Raw genomic sequence first — 18,705 nt, 5'->3', positions numbered from 1 at the left:
TAAGTGTGAAATCTAAAGTCAGAAATTTAATGGTACTTATTTGCTAATACAAATATGGTAATTAAGCAGCCCCCTTTGCAGCTCTGAGCTATGACCACCAAAGAATGGAAGAAGAGATTTAAGGATAAACCATTCATCTGAAACCACAGTTACTTGGTGAGAGATTACCACAGAGGACGTCACACATGTGCCTAGAGTGAAAAGGCCCTTACTCTATCAGTTTAAATAGAGAGATTTCCTTTGTTATATTAGTTATTTCCCAATATCAAGTAGCTTAATTACCTAAAATTTTCAAATACTCCCCAAATGTAGAATGTATATAATCCATTTTTAAGCATTTTCTTTATCCTTTCTTTTAATTGTACTAAATATTTAAGTTGCCTTTGTTTTAAATTAACATTAAACAAATCACTCTTGCAATAAATTTAAGTTTCCAATGCCAAAAATTATGATAGGTGCATTCCAAATCGAGCCACACTATGGTGTAAAAGCCAAAGGTAAGTTTGGGGGATGGGGGTGGTTGTTAACTTGGCAGAAGTGCAAGAATCTTTTAGATTTGGGATCAGATTATTGTTTTTCTATTAGGTCAATTTTTTACCTGTATTTTTTCACTTTAATCCATAAAATAAGGGTAAAGTTACTTATTTCTCACTCACCTTATATAACATTCAATTCAATTCAACAGGAACATTAATAGTCTAAAATGTAGTAGAATCTTACGACGTCATAAAAAGTTTCTAAGAGTTTATACTTTAGTAGAAGAAATCAGGCTCTTTTAATTATTCAAATATAAATAAGGCATTTTAATCAGGTATGGCCTGATTATATGCCAATACAGGCATGTAATGAAAGTAATACTTATTTAGATTCACATCATTTGGAAAGTTTAATGGTACTAAAACAAAAAGAGCTATAAAAATCAAACTAAAGCCATTTATGCAATAGAAGTTGGTGGTTTATCTGTGCTGTAAAAAAAGTAGAACACTTACTTCTACCAAATCCATATCCTTAAGACTTAGTCCTGTTTTCTTCAGTGCCCCATTGATAGCAGGGACAGGACCTATGTAAGAACAAAACCCAATTTCATCTTATAAGTATCAAATTTCTCCTTCTTTACTAATCAGGTAAGTAAGGAGGAAATAAAGCGACAGTTAGTAGCTGAAAATCTTGCCACCCTGATAGCACACAATACTAAATGATATGACAATAAAGAAACAGGAAATGGGACCAGGGTGAAAAGCTGTTTATGCAAGTTGTAGATAAGAGACTTAACATGAAAAGTTCTACCATAAGTGACTTTAAGAGTTCAAACAGCCAAAGGAGTCATATGGGGTTTTGTATAGATCATTCTTTTTTTTTTCTACAAAGTCTTCCTTTATTAATGAACTCCTATTTCCCTCATGGTAATATTGAGAGATTGAAGCTCATTGGTTCCACAAATTTATATACACATCTATGTACATACACACATAGGTGTTTTTTTGCTCTTTTTTTTAATGTTTTTTTTTTTATTTTAAAAAATTTTTGGCCTCTTTGTGCAGCTTGTGGGATCTTAGTTCCCCAACCAGGGATTGAACCGGGGCCACAGCAGTGAAAGCGCCAAGTCCTAACCACAGGAGCACCAGGGAATTCCCATGTATAGATCATTCTTAATACCAAATGGTAAGGCAGACTGAGCGCTCTCCTGGGATACAAATCATATGTATTCCCAGTATAGAAGTGACTGTGGCTACACTGAATTTTCAGGCCCATTTGGACAAAAGGCAAGAAACAGCAGTAGTATCTCCATATGGGCATAGTAAGATAGGAAGCTACCAGGCACTTTAGGGAAAAGATATCTGAAGCAAGGAGACGTTTATAACTCCAATGGTAAGCAGAGATTTGAAGTAAAACATAACCCCCACTGAAGAAATGCAAATCCACCTTAAAAAACTTCTGAAATAAACTTTAGCTCCCAGATTTCTGATGATCACTAATGACAGTTTAATACTGCTGATAATTTTTAAGTAAATTGATATTTCTTTCCAAAAAAAAAAATCTGGCTAGGGATGATTATCTACTTCTCTATCGGTTCTTAGAGAATGAAATTGCCATAAATGTCTAAAAAGAAGAATATGTGGTTGTGTTTTGTTGAATTCAAGTAGTCAAATATTCCGTATCAAGTTTCACAAACATACCCAAGGTAAAATGGGAAATCAGTCTTTATAAGAAAAGCAAAACACAATCTAGATACAATGTAATTAATTTTGTCACCCTAGTTAAAAAGTTTCTTGGACAACAGTCTGCTGATTGGCAGGGCCATCCAATTAACACTTTTCGATTTAAAGCATCAGTTCTATACTGGCTACTGATTTAATACAGAATCTAATTCCAGATTCTCTTTGTATCTCTAAGACATGAAAATGGGATGGGTAGTCGATAGAAGAGCATTAGTTATCCAGCATGGTCAGGGGGTGAAGTATCCTACGGGGTGAAAGGTACACAGAACTAAAAGCTGAGGGTATAAAACCATTGTACATACTTCCATGTCTTCATAACCACAGTCAGCATGACTAAATGTGTTCATATTAACTTAGAATCATTACACTCAATTGTAACAATATGCTAGGCCACAAGCTAATTTTTTTGTTTTTCTTTTTTCGTTACGCGGGCCTCTCACTGTTGTGGCCTCTCCCGTTGCAGAGCACAGGCTCCAGACGCGCAGGCTCAGCGGCCATGGCTCACGGGCCCAGCCGCTCCGCGGCACGTGGTATCTTCCCAGACCGGGGCACGAACCCGTGTCCCCTGCATCGGCAGGCGGACTCTCAACCACTGCGCCACCAGGGAAGCCCACGCAAGCTAAATTTTAAAGGACTGTTTCCATACCACTATGCTATTTACTGGGACTCAGGAAGGTAGAGTATTCTTGTTGGGAAAAGGACACTTGACTCCTAGTGCTAGCTCCTACCACTAACAGCTGTGTAACCTTGGGTACCTTTGGGGGCTATAAGCATCTCATCAGAAGTGCTTTGAGCTGATTTTTAACTCATTTCTTTTGAAGCACTGGAATCCTTTCTACAAATGAAACCCTGTAACAGATAAAGCAAGAGCTGCCCTGGCTGAAGAGGCATTTCAATGGCATTTATTGTACTACGGGGCAAACATTCAGGCCCTGAAATAGAAGGAAGAAAAACTACATTTTCTTGCTCACTAACTATGTCAAAATGTATCAGAACCTCTTAAATGAGGTTAAACTGAAAACTATAAAATAACTACTTACCTATATCAAATAAATATGGTTGATCGTCAAAACAATCAAGGTACAGTGAAAAAACCCCACATTCCTAGGCTCTACCCTGGACCTACTGAAATAAAACCTTGGGGTGGAGTAGGGTCATGGGTAGATTCTGATCATCATTTGGGGTTGGGAACCACTGCCCTAGATACCAAAATGATAAATGCCATACCAACATACAGATATTTAATTTTTCAAGCTACCTTCCATTTCTAAGATGAAAGTTATATTTTGCTGACAGCGGGTAGCTGAAAGCTAGTAAGCTTTTAAGACTGTAATAAAGAAAAAAAAAAGACTCACAAAGCAGTTACTAGAGTTGTGGGAAGATTAAATGAGATATATTAAGGACCATGTGTAAAACACCCAGTGGGGTATGTATCTTCTCTATTTCACCCCATGATTTTTCCATCTCACGTTTTCTTCTGTCTTATCAGTACCTCGTAATCCTTCTATGTTGTTTACCATGTGTTAATTTTATGTATCTTAAATGGACAACGGGACACGATTACTGCCCAGAAGGAGTTTACATGGTCTTGATCTTCCTATTATGCCTGGCACAGTTTTTCATAAAGATTAGTTGTTTAAATGATTGATTAACAATCTCCTTTTCTCTACAAGTGCCCTTGATTTGGCTACTGTTTCAGGAATCTGAATGCCAAAGAAGCCTTATCTTCAGAAATGTAACAGAACCAGTTTGTTTCACTACAAACTTACCAATACCCATGATAGCGGGATCACATCCAGACACAAAATAGCCCACAATTCTTGCCAGTGGTGTGAAGTTATGTTTTTTAACAGCATCTTCACTAGCTATGATAACAGCTCCAGCACCATCAGAAATCCCCTTGGAAACAAAAACAGATGTTAACTAGAGGGTAAAAGAATAGAGTTAATCAAGGTTTGAACTAATGGAGTGGTATTAGGATTATGGCAACACATAGGAAGCAGTGCCATAATTTGGGATACAAGTAGTATTAGTGGCACACTGCTGGGTTAAAGAGATTGTTTTAGGCACAGAATACAACCTCACTAAGGGAAAATAGGAACGAATGTCAAGAAAAAGCTTATAACCAGATGTGGGTAGATGTAAGAAGAAATCTGATGAGTTGTATACATGAGGAAAAAAAACTAAAATAATAAGCCAGGTAGATCTCCTTCTAACATTCTGAAAAGACTAAGAAATTGGAAAAGTATTATATAAGGGCTCCTGGCTAAAATATTTTATTTTGGACTATGAAAACCCAAATTAATAGAATATGAACACTACTAGCTTAAGCTAGATAAGCAAAGACTAGCATGAAAGGTATCTAAAAGGTACTGCATGATTATTTTGCATCGAACACATCAGGAAGAGTTCAAGATAATCCGTGGCACTACCTACCGATGCGTTCCCTGCAGTGACGGTTCCTTCTTTCTTGAACACTGGAGGAAGTTTATTTAACTGCTCCAGGGTTGTTTGGGGCCGAGCATGTTCATCTACCTGCACTGTCTGTTTTCCTTTCTTTGTCTTCACCTCAATTGGTGCCATCTCATTATTAAAGTAACCAGCATCATTAGCTGAAATAGTAGAAAGACTATTCATAAGACAGGGGGAAAAAAATAACAGAAAGCAGAAAAATGAAATCAAATATATCCTTCAATTTATTAATTTAGGTTGCACCACACAGCTTGCAGGATCTTAGTTCCCCAACCAGGTGTGGAACCCGTGCCCCTTGCAGTGGAAGCGCAGAGTCCTAACCACTGGACTGCCAGGGAAGTCCTTATATTTCAGTTTAATTTAATGTTTCAGTCCCTATATTTCAGTTTAATTTAATTAAGTCCCCATATTTCAGTTTAATTTAATATTTCAGTTTAGTTTCAGTCCCTATATTTCAGTATATCTCAGTCTATTTTAATATAAGCCTTTATTACTTACATAACTTACCTTGCCTATTGGAGGATTTAATATACTATCATCCATGCAGATGCGTTCTGTACCTTTTTAAAATTACAATTTCCGATTTTTTTTTACAAGGTACCGCTAGACTATTAGTGTTTGTTACCTACAGGTGTAATGGCACTGAATGGATTTCATGCCGTTTTTTAACTTCTCTGGGTGAGACATGAAGTAATTAAAAAGTTACCAAGCTGCACCTACAGTCAATAATAATGTATTGTGCACTTAAAATTTTATTAAGAGGTTAGATCCCACGTTAGGTGTTCTTACCACAATAAGAAAAAAAGTTACCAAGTTGTCTATGTCACCAAGTAATCTATGACTGAAATTTAATGACAGGCAACCTGAAGAAATTATACGTGCTATTACTGACACAATTCTAAGTAAAACAGCTTACCTACTTCCACCTCCACTGAGTGGACTGGACAATAGTAATATAAAGCTTCAGAAATAGAATAAGCCAGGAATAATATGACCTTAATTTTGATATCACTTTATAGCAGGCTAACACTTTCCTTATTTGGTTCTCACAACAACTCTGTTAGGAAAAAGGGAAGGCAAATATTTTTATCTGTGTTATTAGCTCAGTGAATAAATACTTGGTGAACAAATGACTTGACTGAAGTCAGAAAAACTGTATGTGGCAAAACTAGAAATAGGCTGATAACGCTTGACCTCTACACCAATACCCTTTCACTTAAATGTGTAACCAAAAAACAGAGGATGAGTTGGATTGGCTCCATTAGACTTATCCCTCTTGAAATGCTAAAATGAACTTTATCCTCACTATTCCAAGTATTTAATACCCCTAAATAAGAGTTTCTGCTCATTTATAATAGTTTAGTTTTCAAAACCCTTTTCAGAGGACTAACAAATTTCTTCAACTCACCATACTGATAAAAGAATGGCTGTCATCTTGCTCGTTTTGGACTGGCTCACCAGCAGTGTGCAATGTTACACAAGGGCACCATGGCACCACATCTAGGGCCTTGGACTAGTTCTGGGTCTCTGAGTCAGGCGCAAGGATTCTCAATTAGGAATGGGAGAGAGAAGTCATAAAAGGATACCCAATGGGTCTTTCCCAAACATATCATCCCCTTCTTGTGCATATGATATGCCTCTCGGGGGAGGACATCCTCTCTGTCCCAGCTGTCCCAGTGAGCCATCATCTCTGATGGAGTGTACCATAGCCCTCAGAGTCTTCTGCTGACGAGTTTGGGGCAAAATTCAAGTGTCTGGATAGGGCTAATTAACCATACTACTTTTTAAGTAGTATTCACATACTTCAAAAGAGAAACACCCAGTTAATTTGCAATTATAGAATATTTAATCATTAAAAAAAAGGAATAACGAAAAACTGTGGTTTTCTAAAGGTATACTTTTAAACTAATATGACCTTTATAATCTAAAATGATAAAAATCTTTCCTAGTTTTCTTTCTATAGATATCTATAATAAACAATTTCACCGACCAGCTTTCCACCTCTGCTGTGACTGCAGGGCATATTTGTCGCTGTCTTCTCTGCTTATTTTATGTTTTGCAGCAAGATTCTCTGCAGTAATTGCCATTGGGATTTGGATATGCTGATCTGTTAATCCTGTCCACAAAGAGTCTTCCAGCTATTAAAAGAAATTAATAAAATGATCCGTAAAGCGTATCTTTTGAAAGTAATATGCTATCATTTCTTTAAATTTAAATAATCAACAGTTCCAATAAAAATAGTAAAATTAGATTTTCTGATAAGCATTTAGTATTATGATTTATATTCGGTTCTGAGACATTTTTTTAAAACCATCCAACACCATAATAAAATGCACACACCCTCCTCTCTAAATGCAGGGCTCTAAAGAGAGCCAACAGTGCTAAACGTGCAGGGTGACACACACAGGAACTCACCCCACAATCAAAACTTAAACCCTTGTGGTTCCATTTTGTAAGAAACTTCACAGAGTCCTCATGCAACACTTCCCTGCAGCCACCTTTGTAAAGCAGTTACAAGCCCCTTACAAAAGCATACGGCTCTGCTCTTTTTCCATCCCATGCCTTCTGTGGTAGGAACAGCTGGTTCAATCAGCTGTTACTACAAGGTTGAAAAGAGCCTGGAATAGGCTCCTTGAGTAACGGTTGGTATTTGTTATCCAATTAGTTAAGTCTCTGATAAATGTACTCCACCTGTTTCTTCTAGACTGCCTTGTCACCTTTTGAGTCACTGACCTGTCTTCCCAAAGGTTTTCTTAAATATATTAGGTATCTTAAATATTACCTCATATTTTCTAAGTCTTACTCCTTTCAACTTTCAAAAAGGCAAGGTGAGAAACTGGGTGAACGGGATAAATCAATGATTACGACTGGGAAATCCAAAGGACAGCATACTATCATTCTTTTTTTAAAAAATATTTATTTATTTGGTTGCACCAGGTCTTAGTTGAGGCAGGTGGGCTCCTTAGTTGTGGCACGCGAACTCTTAGCTGCGGCATGCGTGTGGGATCTAGTTCCCTGACCAGGGATCGAACCTGGGCCCCCTGCATTAGGGGCGTGGAGTCTTAATCACTGTCCCACTAGGGAAGTCCCTATCACTTTTTTTCAGTACTACTCAGGCAGTTCTCAAAGGGTCATTTTTTATCTGACTGATTTGGGACGCTATAAACTATATTTGAGGAGAATGTTTTCTGTGATAAAGAAGAAATCTATTCAACGGAGATTGCTCCAGAAATAAAATTTCCATAAATATTGGTAAAGATTTAATTATTTGGTTTACCAATTATTCAGTAGAGAGATTAATTCAACCTTTGCCCATCTTTTTAATCCACTCCTTCTCTTCCTCCATCTCCCCAGGTGTTAATGCCACTACCAAAGATGTGCCGAGATAAAGTCTAATTTTATGTGAGTTAAAATGTCAAAATTAACAACTACAAAATAGTTTACAAATTTCAAATCATTCATATTTTGCCAATCCCCTATTAACAGAATTGGTTTAAAATTTTTTCTCTACCCCAAAATGCTGTTATTGAAATTATAGTACAATAGCATAAGAAATAATCTTTAAAAATTTTAATGGTTCCAACCTTGAGCTCTGATCCAAACGTAGTTCCAAAACGAATATTTCTGACATAGAAGGGAGCCTGGCTCATGCTTTCAGTTCCTCCACACAAGACAATTTCAGAGTCTTTAACACAAATTTCCTATTTAAAAACAAATGAATGACAACAATGAAACCTTTTATTGTGACAGAAGTATGTACTTAAAAGTATGTATTAAGCAGTAAACCAATAGTAAAGCTAATAAGCAACATACCCTCGCTAAACAGTAAAACTTCCCCATTACAGTGTCTCAAAGGGAAATATTTGTAAAGTAATTGCAAAGCAAATGCTAAAATATCCATTCCCAAGATACAAGGAGAAAAAAAAACGAACAGACTTCAATCATTCGTGCAGAAGTAACAAATCCTACCTACATTTTGACAAGGAATGGTAATTCTTAACTCAATACAAATATTGAAAATTAGCATAGATATTAATGTCTGATATAAATGTACAGATTGCCAGCAGATAATAAAGAATAAATCCTTTAAAAAGGCAAAAGTAAAATTTACCCTATTAATGGATGAATCTGAAGGAGACCACAGATTTATAAGAACTAGGTTAACCTAGAGGACTCATAAAGAGGAACCTGTTTCATTCTTCCAAATTTTTCTACTATTTGCACTTCTCAGAAAAACAGCAAAGAACAACCCTCCAGGAGAGAGACCTTCAAGATGGCGGAGGAGTAAGACGTGGAGATCACCTTCCTCCCCAGAGATACATAAAAAATATATCTACATGTGGAACAGCTCCTACAGAACACCTACAGAATGCTGGCAGAAGACCTCAGACTTTCCAAAAGGCAAGAAAGTCCTGACGTACCTGGGTAGGGCAAAAGAAAAAAGAAAAAACAGAGACAAAAGAATAAGGATGGGACCTGCACCTCGGGGAGGGAGCTGTGAAGAAGGAAAAGTTTCCACACACTAGAAGCCCCTTGCAGGCAAAGACTGCGGATGGTGGAGGGGGGAAGCTTCGGAGTCACGGAGGAGAGGGCAGCAACAGAGGTGCGGAGGGCAAAGAGGAGAGAGTCCCGCACAGAGGATCGGTGCTGACCGGCACTCACCAGCCTGAGAGGCTTGTCTGCTCACCCTCCGGGGCGGGCAGGGCTGGGAGCTGAGGCTCAGGCTTCAGTCGGAACGCAGGGAGAGGACTGGGGTTGGCGGCGTGAACACAGCCTTAAGGGGCTAGTGCACCACGGCTAGCCGGGCGGGAGTCTGGGAAAAAGTCTGGAACTGCCTAAGACAGAAGATACCATTGTTTCAGGGTGTGCGAGAAGAGGGGATTCCTTCCCCATGTGCCCACAGAAGGCAGAGCACTGCCTAAGCCAGCTCCAGAGAAGGGCTTGTGCCACGGCTATCAGCTCAGGTCCCAGAGACGGACACGAACTGCGAACGCTGCTGCCGCTGCCACCAAGAATCCTGTGTGCAAGCACAAGTCACTACTCACACCCCCCCAGGAGCCTGTGCAGCCTGCCACTGACAGGGTCCTGAGATCCAGGGACAACTTCCCCAGGAGAACATACAGCGTGCCTCAGGATGTTACAATGGCATGCCAGCCTCTGCTGCCATGGGCTTGCCTGGCATTCCAATTATGACTAACACACCCCTTCCTCTCCCCGGCCTGAGTGAGCAAGAGAGCCCTAATCAGCCGCTGCTTTCACCCCCTCCTGTCTGGGCGAGGAACAGATGCCTCAGGGTGACCTACATGCAGAGGTGGGGCCAAAACCAAAGCTGAACCCCAGAAGCTGTGCGAACAAAGAAGAGAAAGGGAAATCTCTCTCAGCAGCCTCAGGAGCAGCAGATTAAACCTCCACAATCAACTTGATGAACGCTGCATCTGTGGAATACCTGAAGAGACAACAAATGTTCCCAAAACCGAGGCAGTGGACTTTGGGAGCAACTGTAGACTTGGGGTTTACTTTCTGCAACTGATTTATTTCTGATTTTTATGTTTATCTTAGTTTAGCTTTTAGTGCTTGTTACCATTGGTGGATTTGTTTATTGGTTTGGTTGCTCTCTTCTTTTTTTTTTTAAATTTTTAAAAATTTTTATTTGTTTATATATATAATATATATATAAATATATATATATTATGTGTGTATATATATATATATATATATATATATATATATATATATATATATAAATATATATTTTTCTTCCCTTTTTTTTCTTCCTTTTCTTCTGAGCCGTGTGGCTGGCAAGGACTCAGTGCTCTGGCCAGGTGTCAGGCCGGAGCCTCTGAGGTGGGAGAGCTGAGTCCAGGACATTGGATCACCAGAGACCTCCCAGTCCCACATGATATCAATCGGCGAGAGGTCTCCCAGAGATCTCCATCTCAACACTAAGACCCAGCTCCACCCAATGGTCAGCAAGCTCCAGTGCTGGATGCTCCATGCTAAACAACTAGCAAGACAGGAACACAACCTCACCCATTAGCAGAGAGGCTGCCTAAAGTCATACTAAGTTCACAGACACCCCAAAACACACCACCAGACATGGCCCTGCCCACCAGAGAGACAAGATCCAGCCCCACCCACCAGAACACAGGCACCAGTCCCCTCCACCAGGAAGCCTACACAAGCCACTGAACCAACCTCACCCACTGGGGAGAGACACCAAAAACAATGGGAACTATGAACCTGCAGCCTGAAAAAAGGAGACCGCAAACACAGTAAGTTAAACAAAATTAGAAAACAGAAATATGCAGCAGATGAAGAAGCGAGGTAAAAACCCACCAGACCAAACAAATGAAGAGGAAATAGGCAGCCTACCTGAAAAAGAATTCAGAGTAATGATAGTAAAGATGATCCACAATCTTGGAAATACAATGGAGAAAATACAAGAAACACTTAACAAGGACGTAGAAGAACTAAAGAGCAAACAAAAAATGATGACCAACACAATAAATGAAATTTAAAGTTCTCTAGAAGGAATCAATAGCAGAATAACTGAGGCAGAAGAATGGATAAGTGACCTGGAAGATAAAATAGTGGAAATAACTGCCTCAGGGCAGAATAAACAAAAAAGAATGAAAGGAATTGAGGACAGTCTCAGAGACCTCTGGGACAACATTAAAAGCACCAACATTTGAGTTATAGGGGTCCCAGAAGAAGAATAGAAAAATAAAGCATCTGAGAAAATACTTGAAGAGATTATAGTTGAAAACTTCCCTAATGTGGGAAAGGAAATAGTCAATCAAGTCCAGGAGGCACAGAGAGTCCCATACAGAATAAATCCAAGGAGAAACATGCCAAGACACGATTCAATCAAGGTGTCAAAAGTTAAATACAAAGAAAAAATATTAAAAGCAGCAAGGGAAAAGCAACAAATAACATACAACAGAATTCCCATAAGGTTAACAGCTGATCTTTCAGCATAAACTCTGTAAACCAGAAGGGAGTGGCAGGACATATTTAAAGTGATGAAAGGGAAAAACCTACAACCAAGATTACTCTACCCAGCAAGGATGTCATTCAGATTCGATGGAGAAATTAAAACCTTTACAGACAAGCAAAAGTTAAGAGAATTCAGCACCATCAAACCAGCTTTAAAACAAATGCTAAAGGAATTTCTCTAGGCAGGAAACACAAGAGAAGGAAAAGACCTACAAAACAAATCCAAAACAAGAAAGTGGTAATAGGAACATACATATTGATAATTACCTTAAATGTAAATGGATTAAAAGCTCCAACCAAAAGACACAGACTGGCTGAATGGATACAAAAACAAGACCCGTATATATGTTGTCCACAAGAGACCCACTTCAGACCTATGGACACATACAGACTGAAAGTGAGGGGATGGAAAAAGATACTCCATGCAAATGGAAGTCAGAAGAAAGCTGGAGTAGCAATACTCATACCAGACAAAATAGATTTTAAATTAAAGGCTATTACAAGAGACAAAGTAGGACACTACATAATGATCAAGGGATCAATCCAAGAAGAAGATATAACAATTGTAAATATTTATGCACCCAACATTGGAGCATCTCAAGGCAAATGCTAAGAACCATAAAATGTGAATTCAACAGTAACACAAAAATAGTAGGGGGCTTTAACACCCCACTTTCACGAATCATCCAAAATGAAAATAAATAAGGAAACACAAGCTTTAAATGACACGTTAGACCAGATGGACTTAATTGACACTTAGGACATTCCTTCCAAAAACAACAGAATACACTTTCTTCTCAAGTGCTCCTGGAACATTCTCCAGGATAGATCATATCTTGGGCCACAAATTAAGCCTCAGTAAATTTAAGAAGATTGAAATAGTCTCAAGTATCTTTTCCGACCACAATGCTATACTAGATACCAACTACAGGAAAAAAACTGTAAAAAATACAAACACATGAGGCTAAACAATACGCTACTAAATAACCAAGATATCACTGAAGAAATCAAAGAGGAGATCAAAAAATACCTAGAAACAAATGACAATGAAAACATGATGACTCAAAACCTATGGAATGCAGCAAAAGCAGTTCTAAGAGGGAAGTTTATAGCAATACAATCCTACCTCAAGAAACAAGGAGAGGGCTTCCCTGGTGGCACAGTGATTGAGAGCCCACCTGCCGATGTAGGGGACACGGGTTCGTGCCCCGGTCCGGGAAGATCCTACATGCTATAGAGCGGCTGGGCCTGTGTGCCATGGCCACTGGGCCTGCGCGTCTGGAGCCTGTGCTCCGCAATGGGAGAGGCCACAACAGCGAGAGGCCCGCGTACCACAAAAAAAAAAGAAACAAGGAGAGTCTCAAATAAACAACCTAACCTTACACCTAAAGCAATTAGAGAAAGCAGAACAAAGAAGAACCCAAAGTTTTTTGTTCCTCAAACCAAAGAAGGAAAGAAATCATAAAGATCAGATCAGAAATTAATGTAAAAGACATGAAGGAAACAATAGTAAAGATCAATAAAACTAAAAGCTGGTTCTTTGAGAAGATAAACAAAATTGATAAACCATTAGCCAGACTCATCAAGAAAAAAAGGGAGAAGACTCAGATCAACAAAATTAGAAATGAAAAAGGAGAAGTAACAACTGACACTGCAGAAATACAAAAGATCATGAGAGACTGCTACAAGCAACTACTGTATGTCACTTAAATGGACAACCTGGAAGAAATGGACAAATTCTTAGAAATGCACAACCTCCCGAGACTGAACCAGGAAGAAATAGAAAATATGAACAGACCAATCACAAGCACTGAAACTGAAACTGTGATTAAAAATCTTCCAACAAACAAAAGCCCAGGACCAGATGGCTTCACAGGCGAATTCTATCAAACATTTAGAGAAGAGCTAACCCCAATCCTTCTCAAACTCTTCCAAAATACAGCAGAGAGAGGAACACTCCCAAACTCATCCTATGAGGCCACCATCACCCTGATACCAAAACGAGACAAAGATGTCACAAAGAGAGAAAACTACAGGCCAATATCACTGATGAACATAGATGCAAAAATCCTCACAAAATACTAGCAAACAGAATCCAACAGCACATTAAAAGGATCATACATCATGATCAAGTGGGGTTTATTCCAGGAATGCAAGATTCTTCAATATACGCAAATCAATCAACATGATAAATCATATTAACAAATTGAAGGAGAAGAACCATATGATCATCTCAATCGATGCAGAGAAAGCTTTCGACAAAATTCAACACCAATTTATGATAAAAACCATGCAGAAAGTAGGCATAGAGGGAACTTTCCTCAACATAATAAAGGCCATATATGACAAACCCACAGTCAACATCGTCCTCAATGGTGAAAAACTGAAACCATTCCCACTAAGATCAGGAACAAGACAAGGTTGCCGACTCTCACCACTATTATTCAACGTAGTTTCGGAAGTTTTAGCCACAGCAATCAGAGAAGAAAAGGAAATAAAAGGAATCCAAATTGGAAAAGAAGAAGTAAAGCTGTCACTGTTTGCAGATGACATGATACTATATATAGAGAATCCTAAAGATGCTACCAGAAAACTACTAGAGCTAATCAATGAATTTGGTAAAGTAACAGGATACAAAATTAATGCACAGAAATCTCTTGCATTCCTATATACTAATGATGAAAAATCTGAAAGTGAAATTAAGAAAACACTCCCATTTACCACTGCAACAAAAAGAATAAAATATCTAGGAATAAACCTACCTAAGGAGATAAAAGACCTGTATGCAGAAAATTATAAGACACTGTTGAAAGAAATTAAAGGTGATACAAATAGATGGAGAGATATACCATGTTCTTGGATTGGAAGAATCAACATTGTGAAAATGACTCTACTACCTAAAGCAATCTACAGATTTAATGCAATCCCTATCAAACTACCACTGGCATTTTTCACAGAACATGAACAAAAAATTTCACAATTTGTATGGAAACACAAAAGACCCCGAATAGCCAAAGCACTCTTGAGAATGAAAAATGGAGCTGGAGGAATCAGGGTCCCTGACTTCAGACTATACTACAAAGCTATAGTAATCAAGACAGTACAGTACTGGCACAAAAACTGAAATATAGAACAATGGAACAGGATAGAAAGCCCAGAGATAAAGCCATGCACATATGGTCACCTTATCTTTGATAAAGGAGGCAAGAATATACAGTGGAGAAAAAACAGCCTCTTCAATAAGTGGTGCTGGGAAAACTGGACAGGTACATGTAAAAGTATGAAATTAGAACACTCCCTAACATCATACACAAAAATAAAATCAAAGTGGATTAAAGACCTAAATGTAAGGCCAGACACTATCAAACTCTTAGAGGAAAACATAGGCAGAACACTCTATGACATAAATCCCAGCAAGATCCTTTTTGACCCACCTCCTAGAGAAATGTAAATAAAACTGAAAATAAACAAATGGGACCTAATGAAACTGCAAAGCTTTTGCACAGCAAAGGAAACCATAAACAAGACCAAAAGACAACCCTCATAATGGGAGAAAATATTTGCAAATGAAGCAACTCACAAAGGATTAATCTCCAAAATTTACAAGCAGCTCATCAGCTCAATATCAAAAAAACAAACAACTCAATCCAAAAATGGGCCGAAGACCTAAACAGACATTTCTCCAAAGAAGATATACAGATTGCCAACAAACACATGAAAGAATGCTCAACATCATTAATCATTAGGAAATGCAAATCAAAACTACAATGAGATATCATCTCACACTGGTCCGAATGGCCATCATCAAAAAAATCTAGTAAATGCTGGAGAGGGTGTGGTGAAAAGGGAACACTCTTGCACTGCTGGTGAGAATGTAAATGGATACAGCCACTATGGAGAACAGTATGGAGGTTCCTTAAAAAACTAAACATAGAACTACCATACGATTCAGCAATTGCACTACTGGGCATATACCCTGAGAAAACCATAATTCAGAAAGAGTCATGTACCAAAATATTCATTGCAGCTCTATTTACAATAGCCAGGACATGGAAGCAACCTAAGTGTCCATCAACAGATGAACGGATAAAGGAGATGTGGCACATATATACAATGGAATATTACTCAGCCATAAAAAGAAACGAAACTGAGTTATTTGTAGTGAGGTGGATGGACCTAGAGTCTGTCATGCAGAGTGAAGTCAGTAAGAGAAAAACAAATACCGTATGCTAACACATATATATGGAATCTAAGAAAAAAAAAAAAAAGAAGGTCATGAAGAACCTAGGGGCAAGACAGGAATAAAGACACAGACCTACTAGAGAATGGACTTGAGGATATGGGGAGGGGGAAGGGTAAGCTGTGACAAAGTGAGAGAGTGGCATGGACATATATACACTACCAAACGTAAAATAGATAGCTAGTGGGAAGCAGCCGCATAGCACAGGGAGATCAGCTAGGTGCTTTGTGACCACCTAGAGGGGTGGGATAGGGAGGGTGGGAGGGAGGGAGACGCAAGGAGGAAGAGATATGGTAACATATGTATATGTATAACTGATTCACTTTGTTATGAAGTAGAAACTAACACACCATTGTAAAGCAATTATACTCCAATAAAGACGTTTAAATAAATAAATAAATAAATTACTATTTTGAATACACCCATTTTATAAAGCAAAATGGACTCCAACCCAAGAATGTGAATATAAAATATTTTGTCCCATTACAGTAATGAAAATCACGTAAGGTCTCAAAATTTATAGCTGTGATAAAATATAGACAGTAGCAAAGGAAAACTCTGTCTGATCTGTAATAATGTCAAACTCATTTAAGGAGGGATACAGTTATCAATATATAAGTACCACTTTCATTCTCTATTATGCCAATCTCTTTTCTTATATACTTTTTCCCTCTCTTGTCTTACCAGTCCTGCCATCACATATATGATAATTGGCCAAGCAATTCATCTTTGCTATAAGCTTGGTGAAAAAGCAAAACATATGAGCTAAGTACGCTGAAGAAAGGGTAAAATTAATAGCAACAAAAGCCTAAAAACATGATTTCCTTGGTGGAAAGTTGTTCAAAGTCAATTTCACACAAATTTTCTTTCCAACGACAAAGGAATTAAGCGTAATAATCATTATTAGTGTTGTTGTTTCCCAATATTTAGTAAGACAGTGTATAAAATCTAAGTGCCTTGAAGAAACCACCAGAAATTTAAGACTTAAAGGCTCAGGAACAATAGTATTAAAAGAAGTCAGAGCAATATTCTTAGAGTCATACTTAAATATGAATATAACATTAATGATGAAACTGCATTTAGCCTAGTCCCTCAGAAAACTTAGTAATAACAATGTTCCTGTGTTTTAAAGGGAAGAATTTAGTAGTGTTAGGCAGAGGAGTAAAATCTTACCTTGAGGTTACAGAAACATTTAATCATCTTGATTCTCTCCTACTCCGCTATAATATATATTACATTAATTAGATTTATATTCCTATCTATTTTTGAAAATGCGATTTTTAAGACATTTTCCACATTTTGTTATATCAAAACAAGCAGACCATTCAGTTATATGGATTCAGAATAGGACAATCCTAGTTATCATCCATAGCATTATGTTACTATATTTGACAATGATGGAAGCTTGTGTATGTAGTATGCCTACACCTGTAATAAAAGTAGATTAGATTAATTTGTTCCTAATTCAAATTTGATTCCATTTGAACAAAATTCCAAGTCATATGGCTCAGAACAAAGTCTATATTTGACTTCCACAATTTAAAAAGACATTGACAAAATGAAAAGGAGTTGAGGAAATCCCCAAAGCTGTATATTTAGACCTAGTTCATTTTCATCAAGATCAAGATGTTATTTTACAGACCGAGTTAAAGAATGAGTTTTCACCAGGGTCCAGCTAATATTTATTTTACCTAAGGACTAAAAGAGAAAAAATTGGAACCTGATTCATGATGATTCAGATTAGATAAAAGAGAAAATGTTTTGAAATTTCAGAGTTATTAACTATCGCAATGAATATTATTGAAGCTGTGAATTTCCTTTGCATATGTTAAGATTGGCTTCCTTCTATCATCCGTGTGGGATAATATATGCAGCTTTAGCTGCCAAAAGTTGTGTAGTGAAAATAGCTACATTTAACATTGTGGTGTGATAATACACTATAGTTGAGGATTCTGCATGTACCTTTGCTTTTTTGTTAATAAAGTAGATTCAAATGTTACTTTTAGTGTGAAATAATTAGAGAGATTTATGGAGTCATCTATCCTGATCAGCCTGTTCTCTTTATTATATAATGGGTTAAAAAGAAAGTTTAATCTTTAAAAAAAATCCTCTAAGAATTCAAGATTTGCATGCATCTCGTTGTGGAGATCTGTAGCTTTTGTATGACCGGCTGTCTATGGTTATAATTAAAAAAAAAAAAAAACAGTATACAGATGAACCTGAACCATAAATTATTTAACATATTGTAAAGTTTGTAAAATGTATGTTTTAGGAATGTCCTGTATAAGTTCTCAAAGAAAATCAAAGGTGAACTCGTATAACTAGTTTTTGTACATTTACATGAAAAATAGCATGTTACTAACTGCAGCTTATCAATCACTTGTCTGCAGCTACACTCAACATGCTCCTGGATATTTCATTGCACTGGTTGTACATGTAATTGCTGTTATTTTTACAACAGCCGTGTAGCACCCCAGAGGCTGAATTCAGGAAATGAAATTGAAGCTTATTGAAATTTGAGGAATGACTGTCCAGTAATATAAAGAAACAAGAAAATAAGTTGATTTTTCCCCTTATAAATGAACAAAATTGATTAGTAAATGAGCCAAGTTGTCCTTCAATTCTGTATCAAATGTCCAGTGAAAGTTCTGATTACTAAAATCTATGCAATTAAAATATTATAAACCCCTTGTTACATGGGTACACTATCAAAACATTTACCTCAATGTTATTTCAACAATAAGCATAATTAACAATGTTATAGCTCTGAGGTTTTAC

The 18,705-nt window shown here is 37.6% G+C and overlaps 1 protein-coding gene across 1 annotated transcript in view; it reads right to left on the bottom strand.

Moving 5' to 3' along the window:
* ACAA2 (acetyl-CoA acyltransferase 2) overlaps positions 1-18,705 on the bottom strand; it is a 43,106-nt gene that overhangs the window by 9,736 nt on the left and 14,665 nt on the right. Inside the window, exons 4-8 of the mRNA XM_065889570.1 lie at positions 8,276-8,392; positions 6,682-6,829; positions 4,656-4,831; positions 3,989-4,118; positions 990-1,060 (exon numbers count right to left, since the gene is read on the bottom strand). Coding sequence (XP_065745642.1) covers positions 990-1,060; positions 3,989-4,118; positions 4,656-4,831; positions 6,682-6,829; positions 8,276-8,392 — 642 coding nt within the window. The remainder of the gene's footprint in view (positions 1-989; positions 1,061-3,988; positions 4,119-4,655; positions 4,832-6,681; positions 6,830-8,275; positions 8,393-18,705) is intronic.

Source organism: Phocoena phocoena, chromosome 13 (assembly GCF_963924675.1).
Source record: "Phocoena phocoena chromosome 13, mPhoPho1.1, whole genome shotgun sequence".
Taxonomy (NCBI): Eukaryota; Metazoa; Chordata; class Mammalia; order Artiodactyla; family Phocoenidae; genus Phocoena; species Phocoena phocoena.
The sequence above is the reverse complement of the archived record's forward strand: the minus strand, read 5'-3'. Positions and strand labels throughout refer to the sequence as shown.